Genomic DNA, 19379 nt, shown 5'->3' on the forward strand with positions numbered 1-19379 from the left:
GTAATAGACTATAAGACAAAGTTTCTGTTTGTTTCACTTGCAACACACAAACTGTATAAATCAAATAGTGCTTAGTTTTGAATAACATTTTTTACAAAAGAAGCAAATATAGATTATCTCATAATAATAGTTTATGCTATAAAAAAAGACAAAAGAAATGGAAAAGTGCATTAGATCACATATTCAGTATCTTCATTCTTACCTTCAGTTTCCTCAAATAAACTCCTCAGTGTAACGTCCCTTCACAGACACACCCAGAGCAGCTCTTTCCAGGCCAGTCCATCCTCCGTCTCCACAGTGGATGTTGTGAGAGTAAAAATGGAGCTGTATCCAAAGTCCCGTTCCTGCCACATTTTCTGAAGTGTGTTCCCTTCTTCCTCCTCAGCTTAGTAATAAACACGTGGTCCACCTGAGCTGGACTGAGCTCACCCAGGGAGGGGGCTGCTGGCAGGACAGAGAACCCTCTGAATGGTTGAGAGCCCAGATGTCAGCTTCAGACTGAGGAGTCTTCTGGGACGACCTCCTGACGGTGCCTTTCCCCGCTGCTCTCTTACACTGGAGAGAAGAGAGAGACACAGCACAGAGCGAGCAGCCACTTCAACAGGTTATCCCACTAGTTATTCTGCTTTAATTCATCTCTATACACCCTGTTGGCCTTATAAAATACTTTATATATACATTACATTTCCCTTTTCTCCCCCTTTTTAATTAGCTTTACAGGTGATGGACAATACATAGGATATTACACATTTATGAAAAATTTGATTTAGATTTAGAGACTAATGCAGACCATAGCAATCAATAATAGAAAAGACAACAAAAGATGTGAAGATAGAAAATTAAAAACAACAATTTACAATAGAATAAATAATAGTGATAGAGAATAGATAGAAATAAGAAAACCATCAAATTACAAAACACTACATAAAACCCAGACAACATGGGTGGGTTTTTAATTTCCAACCCTCCAGTCAGAGGATCGGATTGTTTCGGAGTGTCACGGCTAAAAGAAGAATGCTTTAGTTCCTCTTTGTGAAACCACAACAAAAAGAAGAACCAGAGGATCTGAGGATCTGAGGGGCTGGTTCATCAACCACAAACATTTCTGATGTATGAGCCATACAGAGCATTATAGACAAATAAAAGAGTTTTAAGATTAATACAAAAACTACACTGATCAGTGTAAAGATTCTAAAATAGATGGGATGTGTGCTCTCTTTTTTAATAAATTATAGTTGATTAATTGTGTTATTTATTAGACCAGAAAATATATTTAACATTTAATTAAAAACACAAATATTAGGGAAAATCGTAAAAAAGTAATACTTTTTTTCCCCACAACCCCAAAACCACCATTCAACAGCTTCACCAGTATGAGGTAGTTAATTTAAACTGGCTCCACCTCTGCCAGCTTCAGCACCTGTAGTCAAGTATTTAAAGACCTACATTATTGTGTTGGTAAGATCCTAATAGTTTTTTCGACTGCTGGCTATATATATTTTCTGTAATATTAAGCTATATAATAGTTCCTTATTAGTGACAAATTGTGTTATCCTGGTTCCTTATGAGAATTCTGATCTCTTTCCATTATGGAGGTGAGACTTGTTCTTGTACGATCTCCCTCTCTCCTCTTCTCTTGAAAATCACTTATTTCAGGGATGTGTTTGGGTATTTGCATGTTCTCAGCTCTTGTCACTCTATCCGCTCTCTTGATAATTTCAAACTGCTTTTTCCAACACCACACTGACACACTCTCCGATGCAAATGGAGTTTGAAGATCCAGATAATGGAGTCCTCAGGAGACGCAGCCTCCTCCTCATCCCTGCAGCTTTCAGCTCTAATCAGATCCTTGGAAATCTGGACGTCTGGAAGCCTGATGAGAAACTCTTGAGGGAGCCGAGCCCAGAGGATTTTGTATGTGACTGAGATTCAGGCCATTGAACAGTGAACTGCAATCTGCCACCACTAAGCCCCTGATGTACAACAAGAGTCAATCATGGCTGTTAACAAAGTAGAAGAGCCAATGATACACTTTAAAACTTCTCAGAATTCCAGTTAGAAAACCCAGCTTATTGCTTATTTTGAACAATTCTTTTAACATCCCTTTAAAATTCTATTTCTATAAATAAATTACTGGGCTCACTCCTGGTACATTTTCTTTTAGATATTTATAATCTGCCTCAGAGGAGTTGGAGTTTGCTCAGTTGTCACGGAAATATAATGTATTAAAGTTACAAACTATCAATTTATTCCTCATTCCTCAAAAAACATGTTAATACAGTGTCTGAGGCCAAGAATCTTTTTTTCAGTCTTAAATTCAATATAATTTTACAACTGTGTAAAATATGTTTGCTGTTAACAGGTGTAACACGACTTTGGCAATCTGAGCAAATGTTCGAATCACTCCACACAGATACTGCTCAGCATTGATGGTGTTTATTTTATCATTATCTTGACCAGATTTTCTCCTACTAAAATTTATAATGTTTTTTTTTCCTATGTATTGTAAAGAAAAAAGATGATGCACTATCTAGTTTAAACAAACCAGTCGGAGCATCACTGCTTACTCAACTGTCAATCCAATGCCTGTGGACGATACCTTTACCCGAAAGTCTGAAGATGACACACAAGCAGTTTTTCAAAGTCATATTTATTGTTACATGTAAAGCACTTGAGTAGATATGAACATGAGACCAAATACAATTTGGCCAGTCATTGAGTATCATGAAGCTACCTGGAATTAACTTACTGTTTATATTTGCTAATGTTGGATACAAAATAAAAAGGGGGAGAAACCTCAATGCTCAAGTACACGCCATCTTTAAGACAAGAAGAAAGAACAGCAGAAGCCAGGAGAGTCCAGTCTGCCTGCTCCTCATCCAACGTAACAGACCAAAGTAAAAAACAAAGAAAAGACACCAGAAACCCCAAAAAACAGCATTTACCTTAACAAAAGAATCCCAAGAAACAAGCATCCAGACAGCACACCAGGCTGGTTATTAGTGTCATTCCACCTTAAGACTGCTGCATGTAGATATGTAGAAGTTATAGTGCCAGTTATTAAGACATGCTTGTACATCATCAAATGAGAGTGAATGTTTGGGTATTTTTTTGACGTGTGCTGCACCCGAACATCTCACTCTTTTTTTTTTTTTGCCTTGACAAGCGTTTCTTTCATCAGCATGGAATTCTGGAATGTGTGTTGCTTAGTCAAGGATATAAGTTACTTTATCAGTCTGAGGAAAAATATGTAAACAACCTTGCAGCTGGAAATATGCATCCTCGCTTCAAAAAAACTAACATTATTTAAGAGTTCTGGATATTGAAAGTAACAAGTTGTCGTCTGTAACACAAGACCCATCTCTTTTAGAAAATTTAGTATTTTGGATTTTTAAATAAAGAGGACAGAACATTAATCCTCAGTAAACACCTCTGTTAACAAAAAGAGGCAGGGACAAAAGCAAACGTATGATTCTGACTGCATCATTCTCATTCAAATAGAAAACCATTCTTCATTTCCTTCAGTTGGGGGAGCTCTTTTAAAACTCTAATGGCTTTTGGGTACAAGTAAAGTCTCCTAGACCCGCTTCATCCCCCGACCCATTAAGCAGGCAAAGACTGTCATCACCATTTTGGGTTTGACCTCCATGAGGTCCTCTGGGAGAGCGTAGACACGGGCTCCGATCTTCCTCGCCATGGAGACGGCATATCTACGAAGGACAGAGAGATCGTCACATGTGAAAAAACGACCAAAATAATTTGCAGAAGGCTGCTTCTTTTTTTTTCTGTCACAGGAAGTCTCACTTGGCGTTTTCCAGCTTGTCGTCTTCAGAGAGGGTGCCGGTCTTTATCAGGTCGTAGTTGATGCTGCCGGGCTGAATGGCGTCGATCAGTTCCAATACCGCCAAGCTGCTGCTGATCTCCTTGTCCTGGTCACCAGAGCAAACACAGAATAAGGGTCTGACGCACACAAGCTGACATGACCAATCAGAAAATGTACTGCCTCTTAGTTTGTACGACACTGCCTGTACATAAAGAACATGAAACTGCTGGATTGTTTCGATTGTGAACTTATCTTTGTTGAGAATGGAGGTTTGTTCTTAAAAACAAATGCCAGATTTCGAGAACAAGGTCGTAATATTACAAGAATCAAGACATCATTTTGGCCTACAGGTCATTTTAGATGGGGAATATTAGATGATCCGCCTTTTGTCTGCATTGTCTGAATCTTGTGAAGTTATAGTTTAGGGCACACAAATAACGCAAGACTAAATATTATGGCTCATCAGCAACACATTATTACAAGTAGTAGGACTTTTAAAAAAATTGTGCAGGAAACGGTGGCTTTTCTGAAGAAAGAAACACACGGATTGGAGGAAATTGCCTCTTTTGTGGAGGAGGAGCTTTCAACCGCACCTCAAGGTCCTCATCAACAAATGAGTCAGAGAAAACACACAGTGGTGCCACCCCCACATACGACCACATGTTATCATATGACGCTGTAAACTTTGTCATGTGGCGACATCTGAGTCAGCTCCCTTCCCTGATGAAGACCATGAAGTGCAGTTGAAAGACAGAAAAGACTTTTGAAAAAAGATCTCAGATGACTTGTTAAACACACATTTGAGTCTATTATAAATTCTATATCGAAACCATTTTAATTGAATCTAGGAAAAAGCAGCTTTACCTTAAAGCTTGAAATCTTGGTCGATTTTCCAGCCTCCGCCAACGTGTTGTTCACCCACTGTACAATGATGGCATCGTTTACCTTCTGTCCATCTCCCAGTTCCTCCAATACATTCAATGTATATCTGAAAGAGTGGAGACGCAGCTCGTTTATTAAGCACATGAATTGAACAGGGTGACTGTTTCTATTTTTAAACGCAAAGATTTGGGAACGTGGAACTGAAACTAAACAAACCCCCAAAAAAAAAAGAAACTTGAAAACCGCATAATGATGTCGAGCAGCATGGACTTTTGTTGTGATGTTTTGGGTCATACAAACTTTGGAAAATCTGACATGAAGAACACAAAAATATGGAGAAATACCAAATATGGCAACACACATCCCTTGTGTCGGGAGCCGAGTGAGTTCATGGAAATGTGGTCTGGATTTGGAGGAACACGCACATACTAAACACCACCACTGGCATGAAAGAGAGGTTTATAACTGCCGAGTCCCGGGAAATTGTTTACAGTAAATATGTAGCTATCACAATGAATCTGACAATGAAGACTGATGGTGATTGCAGCGTTTCAAAATACCACACAGACATGCTGACTGAAAAACAAAATGTTATTTGGTGACACGGCTGCGCTCCAAATCCAAATATCCTCATCATTTAGATGTATTCGAATTTTTCCCCAGAAAAACTAAGTAATTCCTTGAAAGCATTTGCCCTTTTTATTTCTTGATGTACCTTGTATATAAAATAATTTTGTTGTTTTTCTATCATTTTAGAGATGCATTTGAACTTCTCTCCTTTCTGAAGAGACACTGTTGTAGTTATGTTTCACCTTCTCATCAGCTGCCACACCAGTGCCAGAGTCAGGGTCGCGTTGCCATCGTTCAGGTCCTGCCCGCCGATGCCGACGAGGGAGAACTTGGCTGATTTGCCCAGTTCTACCGCATAGTTGCAATTCTCCAACTAGGGGCACAAAATAAAATGGTTGGCAAACAACAAACATAAAACAAACATTTTTAGGAATAACTGCAAGGGGGTTTCGATTACCTTTTTCATGTTGGTTCCCAGTTTGGGGTATGGCGGCTTGTTGACTTTGTTGTTCCAGTCAACTAACACTTTGATCTTCTCATAGAGCTGAAGGATGACCATGGCGTCCTGTAAGTCTCTGCAATACAGGAGTGTGTCGATTATTAGTACAATTATATACATTAAAAGATCACAGCAGCTGTTATAACGCTTCAGATGTTAATGTTCACACAGGAGTGACACAACATTGTCGTGTGTGCAACGTACCCGTAAAGATGATTGACATGTGGGTTCACTCCCAATGAGTTCATCCAGTTTCGGAAAGTCCTCTCTTCTCTCGTCTCACCTAAACAGCAAAGCATCTTGGTATTCAGGGGGTTTCAAGGTGATCTCACTGCAGCTTACCTCAGTTAGAGTGAATGTGACTCAAAATATGCAAAACTGAACAGGTCTGGTACACTTCTTTTGATTTCTGATGCTACTCTATTCAGATAACTCTCACCGACTTGTAAACACATGATGTGCAACTAATAATGTGTCCAGTGGGATAGTACACTCTATATTTGTTTCTATGCTAAAACAAGGCTGCAGGCCTGATAGTTGACTAAAAAAAATAGCCGTTTGTTTAGAACTGGTTCTTCTCAACCTCTGTTGCTTTGGAGGTCAAATGCTGAATGTATCTAAAAGAAACAGAGCCATCTTTTCATTCATCCCTGGTTGGTTGTAAATTGTGTATTTAGACATGGACTATGACAAAATTGTGAAGAACACAACAAAGCTCTAATACTAGAAGTAAAAATCTGACTTCTTCTGCTCTCCATACCTTCCAACAATCCCCAGTCGATGTCATCATTCTCAGGTTTGGTCAGTGCTGGATATTTGTTGAACAGATTGGCCACAAAGGCGAGGTTGAGTTTTGGGTTTCCACTGACGACGTCAGCTGGGGTGACAAACTGTCGACAGCCGAGCCGGTCGGCCTGCTGCAGCATGGCTTCTGCCCTCTTCATGTCGTCTTTCTCCTGAACAACACACAGAACACATGCTGCAGATCAGAGACACCGTACAGCTGTTACCATGGGGTGAAGAACGTCAACTGTGACCGCCGACCGTTAAAAGTTCTTACACTGAAGCCCGCCATGTTGATGTCTATGCGAGGCTGGTCTTCATCTGTGCCTTTTGGGGAGATTTGATTCAGGAGGTGGAAATAGGCCCTTGAGTCCTGGAAGATAATGTAAAGAAACAAAAGCCATACGATCTCTGTTAATAAATGAACAAGAAATGATTCATTGTGTAAAATGAGTATAACTTTTTGTCTCATGAAAACAGCTTTTTGTGGACAATACTTTTTGTATTTTTTTTTTCTATCAACAGTGACATACATGCTTCTTCAAATGTGCAGTGTTTACATCAGATTTCCTTCATGAACATTATATTTGGTATATATTAAATATAAGTTTGAATACAGAATTTACATAAAATTTACATAAAATTTAGAGAAGAGCTAATACTAGCTATTTGTATACATGCATGGTTGTCCTGGAAACCCCCAACAACCCCCCGGCATAGTAATTGGAACGTCCTCAGAGAAAACAAAAACACTATGTACATTTTACCCAGTCTGGACATATATAATATACTGAAACATTGGACATTAGTCAGTGTTAGCCAGAGATACAACCCATTCAATACTATTTTGGGAGCAGTGGAGCAGCTAAGCTATTTGCATTAGCTTGTGTAAACACAAATATGTGCTGTGTTGTTCAGTGTGCTGATAGATGCCTGTGTTGGTGTGTCAAAACAAACTGCAGAACCTTCCTGTTATCTTCTTATTTTAGGACAGTGGTTTCCCTTCCTGCATCTAGTCTTAATACACCAGCTGGACTCAGTGTCAGTGTGGAGGCCCACCTTGATGTCACTGCTGAAATTGTTGATCTTCTGCCAGCCAGCATTTTCCAGGTGAAAGTTTGCCCAGCGTAGCAGCAGCTCTTCTGGAGACAGCTTCATCAGGTCCTCCAGAGTTTCCCCATCTCTCAGTAACGCTGCCAGAGCTGCCAGGGGGCATTTATTGATCAGTTAAGCTACTTGACCTCAGACAAGGAAACACTACTGACAGGAGCACAGACTCAAATATGTGTTACGTAATGAACAGTTTTAACAACCTTCATTCCTGCTGAGCTCGATGTCGGCAAACAGACCAATCTTGATGATCTGCCACAGCAGACCGAGCACCAGATGAGGTTTCCCCTCTTTCAGGTCTAAAGCACCGATGTTCACCACGTGGCAGCCAATGGCAGAAGCTGAGTTCAGGGCCAGGTTCAGATTCTCCTGTAAGGAACAGAGTATCAGCTGTTGGAAGATTTGCATAAAGACTGATGGTAAAAAAAAAACTTCACCATCATGAATTCATTTTTTACTGACCTGTACTGTAAACGCCGACAGCTTCTTCTTATTTATGGTTCTCTCATCAATGGTGTCTGGCACCGACAGGTTGACCATTTTGCTGTGTAAACACACAAAACCAAACATGAGCTTGTTTCTATGTTGTAAAAACAAAGCAGGGATAGCAACACACATGTTCATTGTTTGCAAAGGATTTAAGTTTGCATGTGTGGTTTGTGTGTGTATGTGAACTCTGGTTTAAAGGAACTCGGTGCCAAAATTGTATTTTTGTAGACAACATTTTTTATATACTGATAATGTAATTTCTCAGTTCTTTGCAGTCATTTACTATCTATACTGAATACTACTAAGCATGTTTAACCTTTAGAAAAAATTCCATAACTGACTGAATCATATGGGGTTGCTTCCTCATTAGCATTTTGGCCAACATGCTTTTTTTCCAAGTCCTCAACATCCCTGTTAAGTTAACTTCAGCATGTGAGCAGAGTTTTTATGTGTCATGCAATGTATGCGTCTGGAATATGTGCCGTCACAGACGATTGGTCTGTTTGATGCTGATCTAAATACATGACAAAGTTATCCAATACTACCTTGAATTCAACCTATTATTAACTATCTTAACAGCACAGATTTGATTATGCTACTCAATTGTTAAATCGAGTTTCAATGGTTATACATTTGTAGATTTTTTACTTTTTATTTTACAAAATGAATATGTAGTGAATATTTTATATTGAATGTAGTCGTATTGTGTTTGTATTAGTATCTTCTCTATTTACGGCAAAGTAGAATATTGTCATTGTTGATTGTCCTGGGGTAGCTAAGTGATGGAGGTAAGAGCTTTAAGAGAAAATAGGTTCTCTCACCAGAGAACGATACCATCTCCGACAGATGTAAACAGGGAGCCTGTGTTGGGATCCATAGGCAGGACATGTTGGCAGTCAGGGTCTTTTTCCAGAGCCGTGTTGATCCAGTTCACAAAGGCAAATCGCTCCTCCTCTGTAAATGTGGACATATACAAGAATTAGTTAAAACACCAATGATATATGTGACAGTTTTGCTCATACTGACTCATTACAGCAGGTAATATTGTTTATTATGTTTCTTCATTGGTAAATGATGCATCCGTGCCTGAATTGCACAAAGTCAAGGCCTTAAGACAAACATTGGCAGCGACTGGAGAGAAGAAGGAGAAAACGTCCATGAGGTCAAGACTGTTTGTGACTTACCAGAGAATGAGTGTTGTGTGCCTTCGCTTGACTGCTCGGACGTCCCTCCAATAGCCAGGATGCCTTCTTTTCTGTTGATGACCTTCCGGAAGGTTTTTGCTATTTCACTGCCTTTCAGCTCCTGGACAATCTAAAACATATCACAGAACACTTATGAGACCAATCTCTCCTATGCCACGAAATCCTTTCTGCTTTAGGCTGAAAGTTGCGGAATGTTTATTGTGCATTTTGATTTAGGTATGAGCAATTGTGATGTAGTTGAACCAATTGAAAAATGAATAAATGACTGGCATTAATTGTCAGTATACCCTTCTCCTGTTTTCTGCTAATGTTTCAATTAAATGATAGAAATTATCAGTAACAATCAGTGGCTACTTGATTAGGTACAGCCTTCCAGTCCAGTCCAATTTAATGTAAATCTATTAAGAAATCTCAACCCAGATCAACCACATTGTGGTAATTACATCATGAGTCCGCTGAACTGATGTGTAACCCACCATTCACATATAGGTTGGATTAGACAAGTCACTAAGTTTTAGAATTAATAACAAAAATTCTCCAATCATCAAAAAGGCAATAAATTGATAAATGGATGGTGAAGACCATCTTTAGCTGCATTCATAAGTCGGTGATTTAAATCATCTCCTCTTTGTTTAAATACTTAGTTTTCTCCTTTGTCTTATCAAGCTCCAGTTAGCCCTCGTGACAGCCAAGGCCACAGAGCAGACACAGCCGAATTTCTGGAATTTCTCCTCTTTGCCTTTACAACACAAAGCCAACCTGCTGGCTACAGGGATGAGGACAAGTGGTGATCGGGCAGGAAGCTACATTTTTTAACAATATGAATGGGCTGAAAAAAACTGTTCTTTACTAGTAAGTCCAGGAAGACATTAGGTCGATGAGCTCAAAAAAGCAACTGATGTTGTTTAGTGCATTTAAGTGCACGGGAGTGATTTGCCGTGGGACTGTTACTACACATCCAATCTTAGTGTTACAGTGCTGAGTGAGTGAGTGCCAGTATGTAATTAGGAGTTATCAACAGTAACAGTAAACCAACAAGCAACAGCTATTATCATCCACCACAGCAGCCAAAGGCTTGCCCAGTGTCTCTACATTAAATAATTAATAATAAGTACCTCTAAATATTAAACAGGTCTCAACAACAACTAATGAGAGCACAGAGAGCTCTGTGGTGTGACGTGTAGCTTATCAGTAATGTACAACATGTGAGCAGCTTGAGACAAAGCTGGTTTTTCTATCTTGATATGTGCGATACTTCCTGAAGCTGAAATTATCACTGCTTCATCAGTGACCACAGCCCCACAGGCGTTGGTGCAGCCACAATGAGCTATTCAGTCTGCCACTGAGACGTTTGTTTCACAAGTAGAGCACACTTCGACAGAAATATACACAAGGTCACAGGGTGCCAGCCGTCATTGTATGTGCACTTTAGATTAAAAGGGGTAACCACAAAAAAAGACAATCATGACCTTACACGAATGATACAGATTTCCACTCAGTTCTGCAAGTTTTAGTTTGGTTTAGCTTAGCTTAGCTTAACATATGTATATGCTGTGTGGACTCTGAAGAAGATTCTGCCACGGAGGTTATTCATTGTCCGTCCGTCTGTTAGTTAGCAGGATTAACTCAAAAACTACTGGACAAATATACTATGAAACTTGCAGGAGGAATGTGGTAGGGGTCAGGATAGAGCTCATTCAATTTTGGAGCAGATCCAGGTGTTATTTGGTGCAGATCTAAATAAAAATCTGGATCCAGTGAATTAAAATGTAGTTTTATAAGGGAACTGTTGGGCCATCCCACAAGCATTTAATCTGGGTTGTTCTCATGCAGAAGAACATATCTGGTAAATTGTTATTTTATGAAACCTTGGTTCTGAAGCACACAATTTTTCCAAAACAATGGCACAATGCTATTTTTCAGCCAACTGGGAAACCCCGGATATAGACGCTTCCTGCCAGCACATGAACAATACTTGACTGTAAAAGTCAAATCACAGTTTTGCCCCAAAAAAATTAAATCAGCTGATCAATCTAGTGATACAAATTATATACAAAATTAATTGCTTAACATTTGTTGATTCAGTTCCATTATTTTTTTTTTTATATTTAAGTTTATATTTAGAAGTTCTAGTAAATAGGTTTATGTTCAAAGTTTAAAGTTGTTTATTTTGGTGGATTTATTTCTACTTTTATCAGCCAGTTTTTATAAAATTGTCCTGAAATGCATTAATGCTGTTTTCTTTGTACAGAAACTGTTTTAAAAAAGGTGCAGTACGACCAATATACACATTATTATAATATCATACATAAATCTGCTACTTACAAAAGAACACAGATAAACTCTAGGTCACTATTGACATCATGAAACCATTAAGTAACTCGTAAGATTATAAATGAGCTCGTTAGACTAAATGCTTTAGGTTCATTCAATTCCATTTGTTTAACTCCGACTACGTCATAATCATAGTCAGAGTTAAGCTAATAATGACCAAACAGCCACACACCCTGAAACAAGACATCCAAACTACTATAGAGCGACAAAACACAGCTTCACCCTCCTCATCTTGAAATTTTGAATCATGCAGTAGCCCTTGAATGACTGCTCCCTCATCACTGCTGAAACTAAACACTGGAACTCACACCACTTTGCTGACCTCACTTCCACATTCCCCTAGCACGTACTGTATGCGTGTGTGTATATGTGTGGTCTGCAGAGGCCGTGTGCATTTAGCTGCTGAAAGTTGCTTTGCATAGCAGTCTCACTCAGGAGGGCGAGGTGGTTTTGGGGCAAAGCAGAAAACAAAGAACACCTCAGAGAATCTCAGAACAGGGGGTGAAAATTTGTCAAGCTGGACGGGGTGTTTGTGAGCTCCACTTCACGTACCGACAGAAACTCGTCAAAGCTGATCTTGTTATCCTTGTTGCGATCGAGTTTCTGGATGATCTCCCGAACCACGTACCCAGGCTGGACGTGGCCTGCCTCTCTAAGGAGCTCATTGAGTTCATAATCACAGATAAATCCGTTGTTGTCCAGATCTACAGAAACAAATAAACCACAAAAAATAAACAACAAAAACAAATAAAAAATAATGCACATCTTTTCTGCATTGTTTATTCTTTCAAATAAAATGTTCATATTGGCACACGTTAAGGTCGATACTAATGTGTCTGTGAAAGGCTCATAATGGCAGATTTTTATCAACCAACAGATACTGTAAATTAGTCAGGCCATAGCTGTAACCAGCAAATATTGTGAATGTGCAGTTATCAAATAATCAAATTAATAACATACGGTCAAGATAAAATTGATTTTACTCACCAATTTTCTGAAAGGTCATCCTCATCTCCTCCACCTCCTCTTTTGTGATCTTTCCAGCCATTTTTCTGTGATTGACCTGAGGTGGTCAGGCAGAAAAAGGTGCGACTGCAGAGAGAAAAAAGGGCAGAGTCATCAGTGGGGTCTTGAAATAACAGGAGGTTAGACTTGAGAGGAAGCCCTCCCGTCCTCATCGGCCTCTTGTCAACCTCCTTAGTTTCAACCCTTGCAACTTTCCCAGACTGTCCATCTGCGTCTTCAATGAGCAATGTACACTCCCCCGATCTCATCTCACCGCTGCTTTAGATCGCTAAAATCACAAAGCGGCCCACACTCTTCTACCTCTGTGCCAATACAGAAGCTCTCTTTCCATGCAGAGCAGCACAATAAAAGTCACCCCACATCTTCTGTCAGGACTAAAAACTCTAAAAAGTGCCTCATGTGCCCCTCTCCTCACAGACCCTCCTTTATCTGCAAACCTGCTGTTCATATCTTCTGTTCCCTTTAGCTCTTTTCCTTTTCCAAGCATGTCTCTCTCCCATAATCAAAGTAATTTCCTGTTAGTTCTATTGTATAGTAACGAGCCTGTGTTGTTAAAAAAAACTGCTAGACAGGCTGAGACGGCTTCTTTCTTTGAGTTTTGTGTCACAACCCGATCAAACATCTTCTTACTACAACTATAAATCAGATCCCCTGAAACAACAAATACATTTTACTGTAATTTTCTTCCTTTTTATATGCTCTAGAAAATCAAACGATCATTTTATTTTAGAATTAAAATAATAAGCATCATTAAAAGTGAGCTAAAGGAACAGTTTAATGTGTCAACTTAACAATTTTGTGAGCCTCTTGTGAGGGCTGCTTCTCTATAAAGTAAAGACTGTGGATGTTGGATCATCATGAAGCTCCTTTGGGCTGATTGTTTTTAAACTGTAGCTGAGAAAAGTGTCCTCACGTGGGAGAAAGGGATTCATTACAATGTGTAACGACTGGAGTCACAAAACAAGACCAGTGAGTCTCCCTTTATTTTTCTTGAACGAAAACACAGTGTTCCCAAACTCCTCTGAGGCAAAGCAACCATCTGAAAATAAGAAATTCCTCTGAGAACCTCCTTCCCGTTCTGTCGTGGCAGAGGAATGCATGAGGCCTGGGTAAATCGAGCCTCGCTCACAGAGAGGTGAGCAGGGGGTGCTGCCTCGCTCTCCAAGGCTGAACTGGTATGATGGCATTCCTCTCTTTAACATAAGTGTTCAGACAACAAAGATGAGGTTTGTGCGGCAGACTTTTTCCAGGCAGAAGTGTGTTCCTGGTTCCCATTTCCTGATTTAAAGTACAGACTGGATTTTTCAGAGCGTATTAGTCAGAAATCCTGGGCAAGGCCAGTTTTGGTTTCCATGATAGAGCATGAGTAAACCATATTAGGGAATAGCTGAATGTCCAGTTAGTCAAATGGATCGTGTGTTACCTGGTTGTAAGTATTTAAAAATAATCCATGTCTGAGGTGAGCGATCATCTTTCAGACAGAGAGACAATGAACAAAAGACCAGTAACCGTGAATCCTCTTTAATGAATGACACTAATAGTATTCCTGAAGTATCTTCCGATAGTAAGAGCTCAACCACTTTGGTTGTTTTTTTGGAGAGGATACAATGCCGATGTTAGGAAGGAAAAGATTTCAGATACTGATATCAAACCTTTCTGACAAGAAATGTAACTGAGTCTTGTTATTTTACAGTTAAACCATAAACTTTTTAATTATAAATAAAAATCATGCATATTGCTTCTTCCGAATCTTTTCCCCCAAAAAACTGTTGAGATAAACTGAACCCAACTAAACCAAAAGAAAACTCAAATATTTTGCGCTGAACAAAAACACTGATGAAGATATTTCTGTGAAAGCCTCATATTGATATTATCTTCCAACAGATATATCAGTCATTATCTCTTAAACAAAGCATTACACTTTGTCCTGTACAAATCTAGAATCAGTTTCTCATCAAATTAATAAAAGAAATCGTGTTAATCCTGATTTCTTCTATGATTGAAAAAGCCAGATATAGTAGAAAACTGATTCTAATAACAAAGGCAGGTTCATCACTTCAGTGTCGGCACTAACCGTTAGTTCTAAATGCCATTTGGAGAAGCACACGGAACAGCATGTTTTTCTTTTGCAAAGTACGACTAAAACTGGGCAAAGCACAAACTCCTGACTAAACAATTAGGAAAATGATAATGCCAGTGTTGCTATATTTAACTTCTCCTCAGAAGGAAGTGAAGTGTGGCTGCTGAAGTCAGCCCGTCTACAAGGGCCAACAAACATGACCTCATTTGCCAGCCCATGTCACACCCTCAACCGAGGCAGAGTGGAAACAGAAGAGGGGTTAAGTACATGGAGCAAGGGCACAGATGGCAGGGGGACAAATGCGAGACGTATCGCTGGTGGTAGAGATGAATAGAGGGATTGTAATCACCGTCACAAACAGCGGCAATAAATCTTGTGTAACGCTAGAAAATGAGTGCAGAGTGTCAGGCTCCACAGGCAGTTGTCCTCTTTGACAGCTGGTCTGTGTGGTCAGAGGGACGAGAAAATTCCTGGACTGATCTAAATGTAAAACCAACCTCCTAAATGGAGCAGCTCGTATTTGCCTGAAAGCACATCAATGCTCTTGATAGAGTTCAAATACACTTTTTAAATGTCAGTTCTTGGCCACAGGGCAGGGTCCAATAGATGAGGATGATGCTGCCATATTTTTTATTAATAAATGGCAAAGGATAACAGTCCCCTTATAGTAAATCAAGCTGTATATCATAGATATCAATTCCCTAAATGTGCCTGATTTTTTTTCATCAAGATCCATGAATTATTCCCTGGGAAATGTTGAAAAATGTCCGATCTCGCAATGTTAAAGAAAGTTTTAAAAAGATTCCTAGATCCGCCCCCTGATCTGGATCCACATCAAAATGTAACGAGTTCTTCCCCATACCACATCCTTCCACCAAGTTTTGTGGTAATCCATTCAGTTGTTTTGTGTAACCTTGCCGACAAACAAACAATCCAACCAACAAACAAACAAGTGGACAGGGGTGAAAACATAACCACCTTGGTGAAGGTAACAATATGGGGAAAATATGACCCACAAATATCCATAGGAATGCAGGAACACAAAATAAAAACAAATGCAAGTCATCTACACATTCCTCTGTGTAGCTGTTCAGTCATCAAGGTCACGTGATATCCAGCACTATAGCAGAACAACAGCATCTGGAATTGCTTTGTAGTTTCCTCCTGATTCAAGAAGCTCGCTCAGTCCTTTAGCTCTTACTTTACTGCTGGACATCATCCACAGACAAGTATTTCTTTCCTAACACCAGGTTTGACCGGTGAGCCAAAATAACAGCACCTCAGACAGATCTTTCAGTCAATTTGACGTGGAGGGGCCGATCCCACAGTTAAATGTGCCGTGCTGACACACCCCGTCCTGCCAGTGTTTCATCCACACAGTTGCATGGGAATTGGGAGGCACGCAAATAGATTGGGCACCCTTCCCGAATGTGGTCAAGTTCATGTGTGCACACACCCAACGTCGTCTGCAAGAACATGGACGTTTTTACTCAGTCACAATTGCCGAACTGACTCATAAACACCAAACAGTCGGCCACACAGCCTTTTATTTCCCTTTCAGGTGGCGTGGAGAAGACAAACAGCCCGGCTGGCAGGTAATGAGGAGGTGACGACAACAAATATTGTATGTGTAGTTGACACATCTCTCACTTCACGTACAGCTGCACGCACGACAACCAGGTTGGTTTCAGGGGTATTATAAAAGCTCTCAATATGGTCAATCATCATGGAAATAGTACTCTACCTTTCCTCAAATGAAAGGCTGGAGCCGGAATAAATGATACAAAAAGTGAAAGAGGCCCGTGCTATTAAAGGGGGTGAACACAGGAAGCCCCGCCCGCCATGTCTGAGGAATGTCATTAGACAGGTTACTGAGGTGTTGCTGAAACAGTCGCTGCAGGTAAGCAGCCACACCTATGAGGGTTTGTCATTACTCAACAAAAGCACTGTAAAGCATTACCCTTTAAGTACTGTATCATCAGACAGCTGAAGTACCGCCCTTCCCTCATGCATGCACTTTGCTGAGGTTCTCATTTAGACACTGCATCCCTCCTTGCTGCACGATATAAAGAAGCCACTGCCCCCCAAAGAAAGGATGCAAATAACACGATCATTTCTTTGTGCAGAAAAATAACTCATTACACTATAAATTTTTGTTATAAACATTATGGAACAGTAAAAAATTAGATGGCAACCAATATCTCAACAGCAACTGTTATCAATGTTGGAGTTTGTTTTCTCAATAATCTTGAATAATTTGATCAAATATTATTCACCTATTTTGGTACATGATAAATTGAAAAGGCAATAAAGTAATCATGTTTTATCCACTTCAAATTTTCAAGATTTCATCCATATTTACTCAACTCATACAAACAAAATAATGTATTTTTCATATGTGTATTTTTCTGCAGACGGAAATAAAAAAAATCAGATCCATAAATAATGGTTACCGTTGAGACTTTTAATTGGAATTACCTTAATCCTTAATGAAAAATGACTAGTACAGTGCAGCTCACCAGTAACTCAATCACTCTCACTGTGCTAGATAACAGGTGAAGGCACCTGTTAAAATTCCTGACAGAACAGGAAGTGGGGAAACCTGTTCACAGGTGTGTGTGTGAAGAGGAAACGCTACACTACTCACTCCCTCCCTCATTCTTGACTGTCTGGTTAACAGAGATAGCATCAGGCTCATCATGTCTGTATTTAACATACCGACAGTTAGGTGCTCTCATTTGGTTCTGCAGCAAGAGGAAGGGAAACTCACATTTGACCTACTACAGCTGCTACATACCATACAGGCGCATACAAGGGCAAAAATGACCTCACCGATCACATCGATGACAAGCTGGGATGAGTTACAGCTTTTTCTCTTTCCTACAAAAGATGTACAAACACTTTTTCCAGTGATGACACAATGAGGAAAACATTGTCTCCAGAATCCTGGTGCAAAATATGGATTTATTATACTTGTCTTTAAGAATCAACCATTTGTTAAATAACCTTTCCATCTAAAAAAAAAACCCATTGAAGAAGCATAAGGAGACTTCAACCAAGGGCAGACAGTCAGAAATGCTGAATAGGAAACACCGACCTTGGATGAGCAACTGTATTCACAACATGATTCTTGTTCCAGGTCACAATATTTAGCAAGTGGGCTTCTCTGTTGCTATCACATGTCACGCAACCTTGTTGTCTAAAGCAGTTCAAACAGTGATCCTCAATTGGGATCCCAGATGTGCATGTGCTGGACGTGATACAGCCCCAGATGGGTCTACAGGAAAAATCTGGTAAATCATTCAGAGCTGAAAAACAACACGCACATAAAACACTGTTTTACACATATGAGTAAGTACACAGCCCCCTTCAGTCTTCAAACAACCACCTTCCCTTCACAGCACATTGTAACACTCACTTAAACAAACATCACATAAGAACTATTTCTTTTGGAGGATCACTTTCTTACATCAACTTATGAAACTCCACCTCGCACATGTCCTGTACCATATCAAAAGAAACATGGCACACCAGAGAGGGAGGGGCAGATCTATTTAACTGGGGGTAAAACATTTACTAGAATCGGCCCGGCATCATAGAAAGAGTCAACAAGTTAAAAAGGGAACGTGATCTAGCACCACAAGAGCAAACAGTGAGGCGGCACACGCCTGACACAGCTAAAGACCTGTTCGGGCTTCAGCACCTACACTGTGTCTGTGTTTATGTGTGGCTCCACGGTCATGGTCGGGCTCCACCTGTGCGGCGTCCTCCCTCCGGTGAGAGGCGGCGGGGCGAAACGAGCTAACTCGCTTTTAAGTATGTGTCACATTCACAAAGTGTAAATTCGGAGAAAAACATGGAGTTTGAACACACGCGCACACACACACAGAGAGCGCGCGAGAGAGAGAGAGAGAGAGAGAGAGAGAGAGAGATGAGCACCCATGCTGAATTACTAGTTACTCTCTAGGTTAGCTTATTTGTGTCTCTGAATAGCAGTTACCACTTTACTCCTACTACAAGTTCTCCAGCCACACATGAAACCAGGTAACACTTCTTCACTTCAGTATTTCAGGACCTCAGTGGGCTCCATGAAAGATGCAGCTAAAGCTAGCCGGCTAACCACAGACCCCGCAAGTTTTATAGACAGGAAATTCTCTGTTTACTCTGCAGAGCCGCAGCTCTTACCGGAGGAGAGCGGCTATCACGCGGGAGGACCGGGGAGGACGAGGCTGTTATCCTGAATTAAAGAGGCTGAGATAAACTCCGGCTTTCGGGAGCTGTTGCTCTAGAAGTCGCAGGGAAATTGTAACTCACCGTCGGTGCGTCTAAAAGTCCAGACAGCGTCCAGTGTGCGGAGCTGCGTCCTCCACGTAGAGACAAAAGTAGGAATGTGTCCCCGCCCCGCCCGGTGACGTCACCAGCCGGGCGTCGATGCTCCGCGCATGGAGTTTTATTTAATCTTTATTTATTCGGGCGGTCACGTTGAGATCAACATCTGTTTTCCAAGAGAGGCCTGATAAAAGGGAATATTCACAATCAGCAACAAACAATTAAAAACAGGCCACAGCAAAACAATAC

The 19379-nt window shown here is 40.3% G+C and overlaps 1 protein-coding gene across 2 annotated transcripts; it reads right to left on the reverse strand.

Annotated features, from left to right (window-relative positions):
- Positions 1-2631: 2631 nt before the first annotated feature.
- Positions 2632-19219, reverse strand: LOC118122153 (plastin-3). 2 transcript variants are annotated; one of them, XM_035178682.2, is made up of 16 exons: positions 19116-19219; positions 12683-12787; positions 12248-12399; positions 9341-9470; positions 8978-9110; positions 8130-8211; positions 7871-8036; positions 7617-7759; positions 6835-6930; positions 6535-6730; positions 5979-6057; positions 5733-5850; positions 5518-5648; positions 4688-4811; positions 3805-3929; positions 2632-3710 (listed from the first exon to the last, which is right to left on the reverse strand). In XM_035178682.2, exons 2-16 carry the CDS (start codon positions 12741-12743, stop codon positions 3578-3580), a joined length of 1869 nt encoding a protein of 622 aa, XP_035034573.1. In that variant the 5' UTR covers positions 12744-12787; positions 19116-19219; the 3' UTR covers positions 2632-3577. The 2 variants fall into 2 exon arrangements, with proteins under 2 accessions (XP_035034573.1, XP_035034574.1); XM_035178683.2 differs by having other exon boundaries at positions 18987-19125.
- Between the last annotated feature and the right edge of the window lie 160 nt (positions 19220-19379).

The sequence above is a fragment of the Hippoglossus stenolepis genome, chromosome 15, assembly GCF_022539355.2.
Source record: "Hippoglossus stenolepis isolate QCI-W04-F060 chromosome 15, HSTE1.2, whole genome shotgun sequence".
Classification (NCBI taxonomy): Eukaryota; Metazoa; Chordata; class Actinopteri; order Pleuronectiformes; family Pleuronectidae; genus Hippoglossus; species Hippoglossus stenolepis.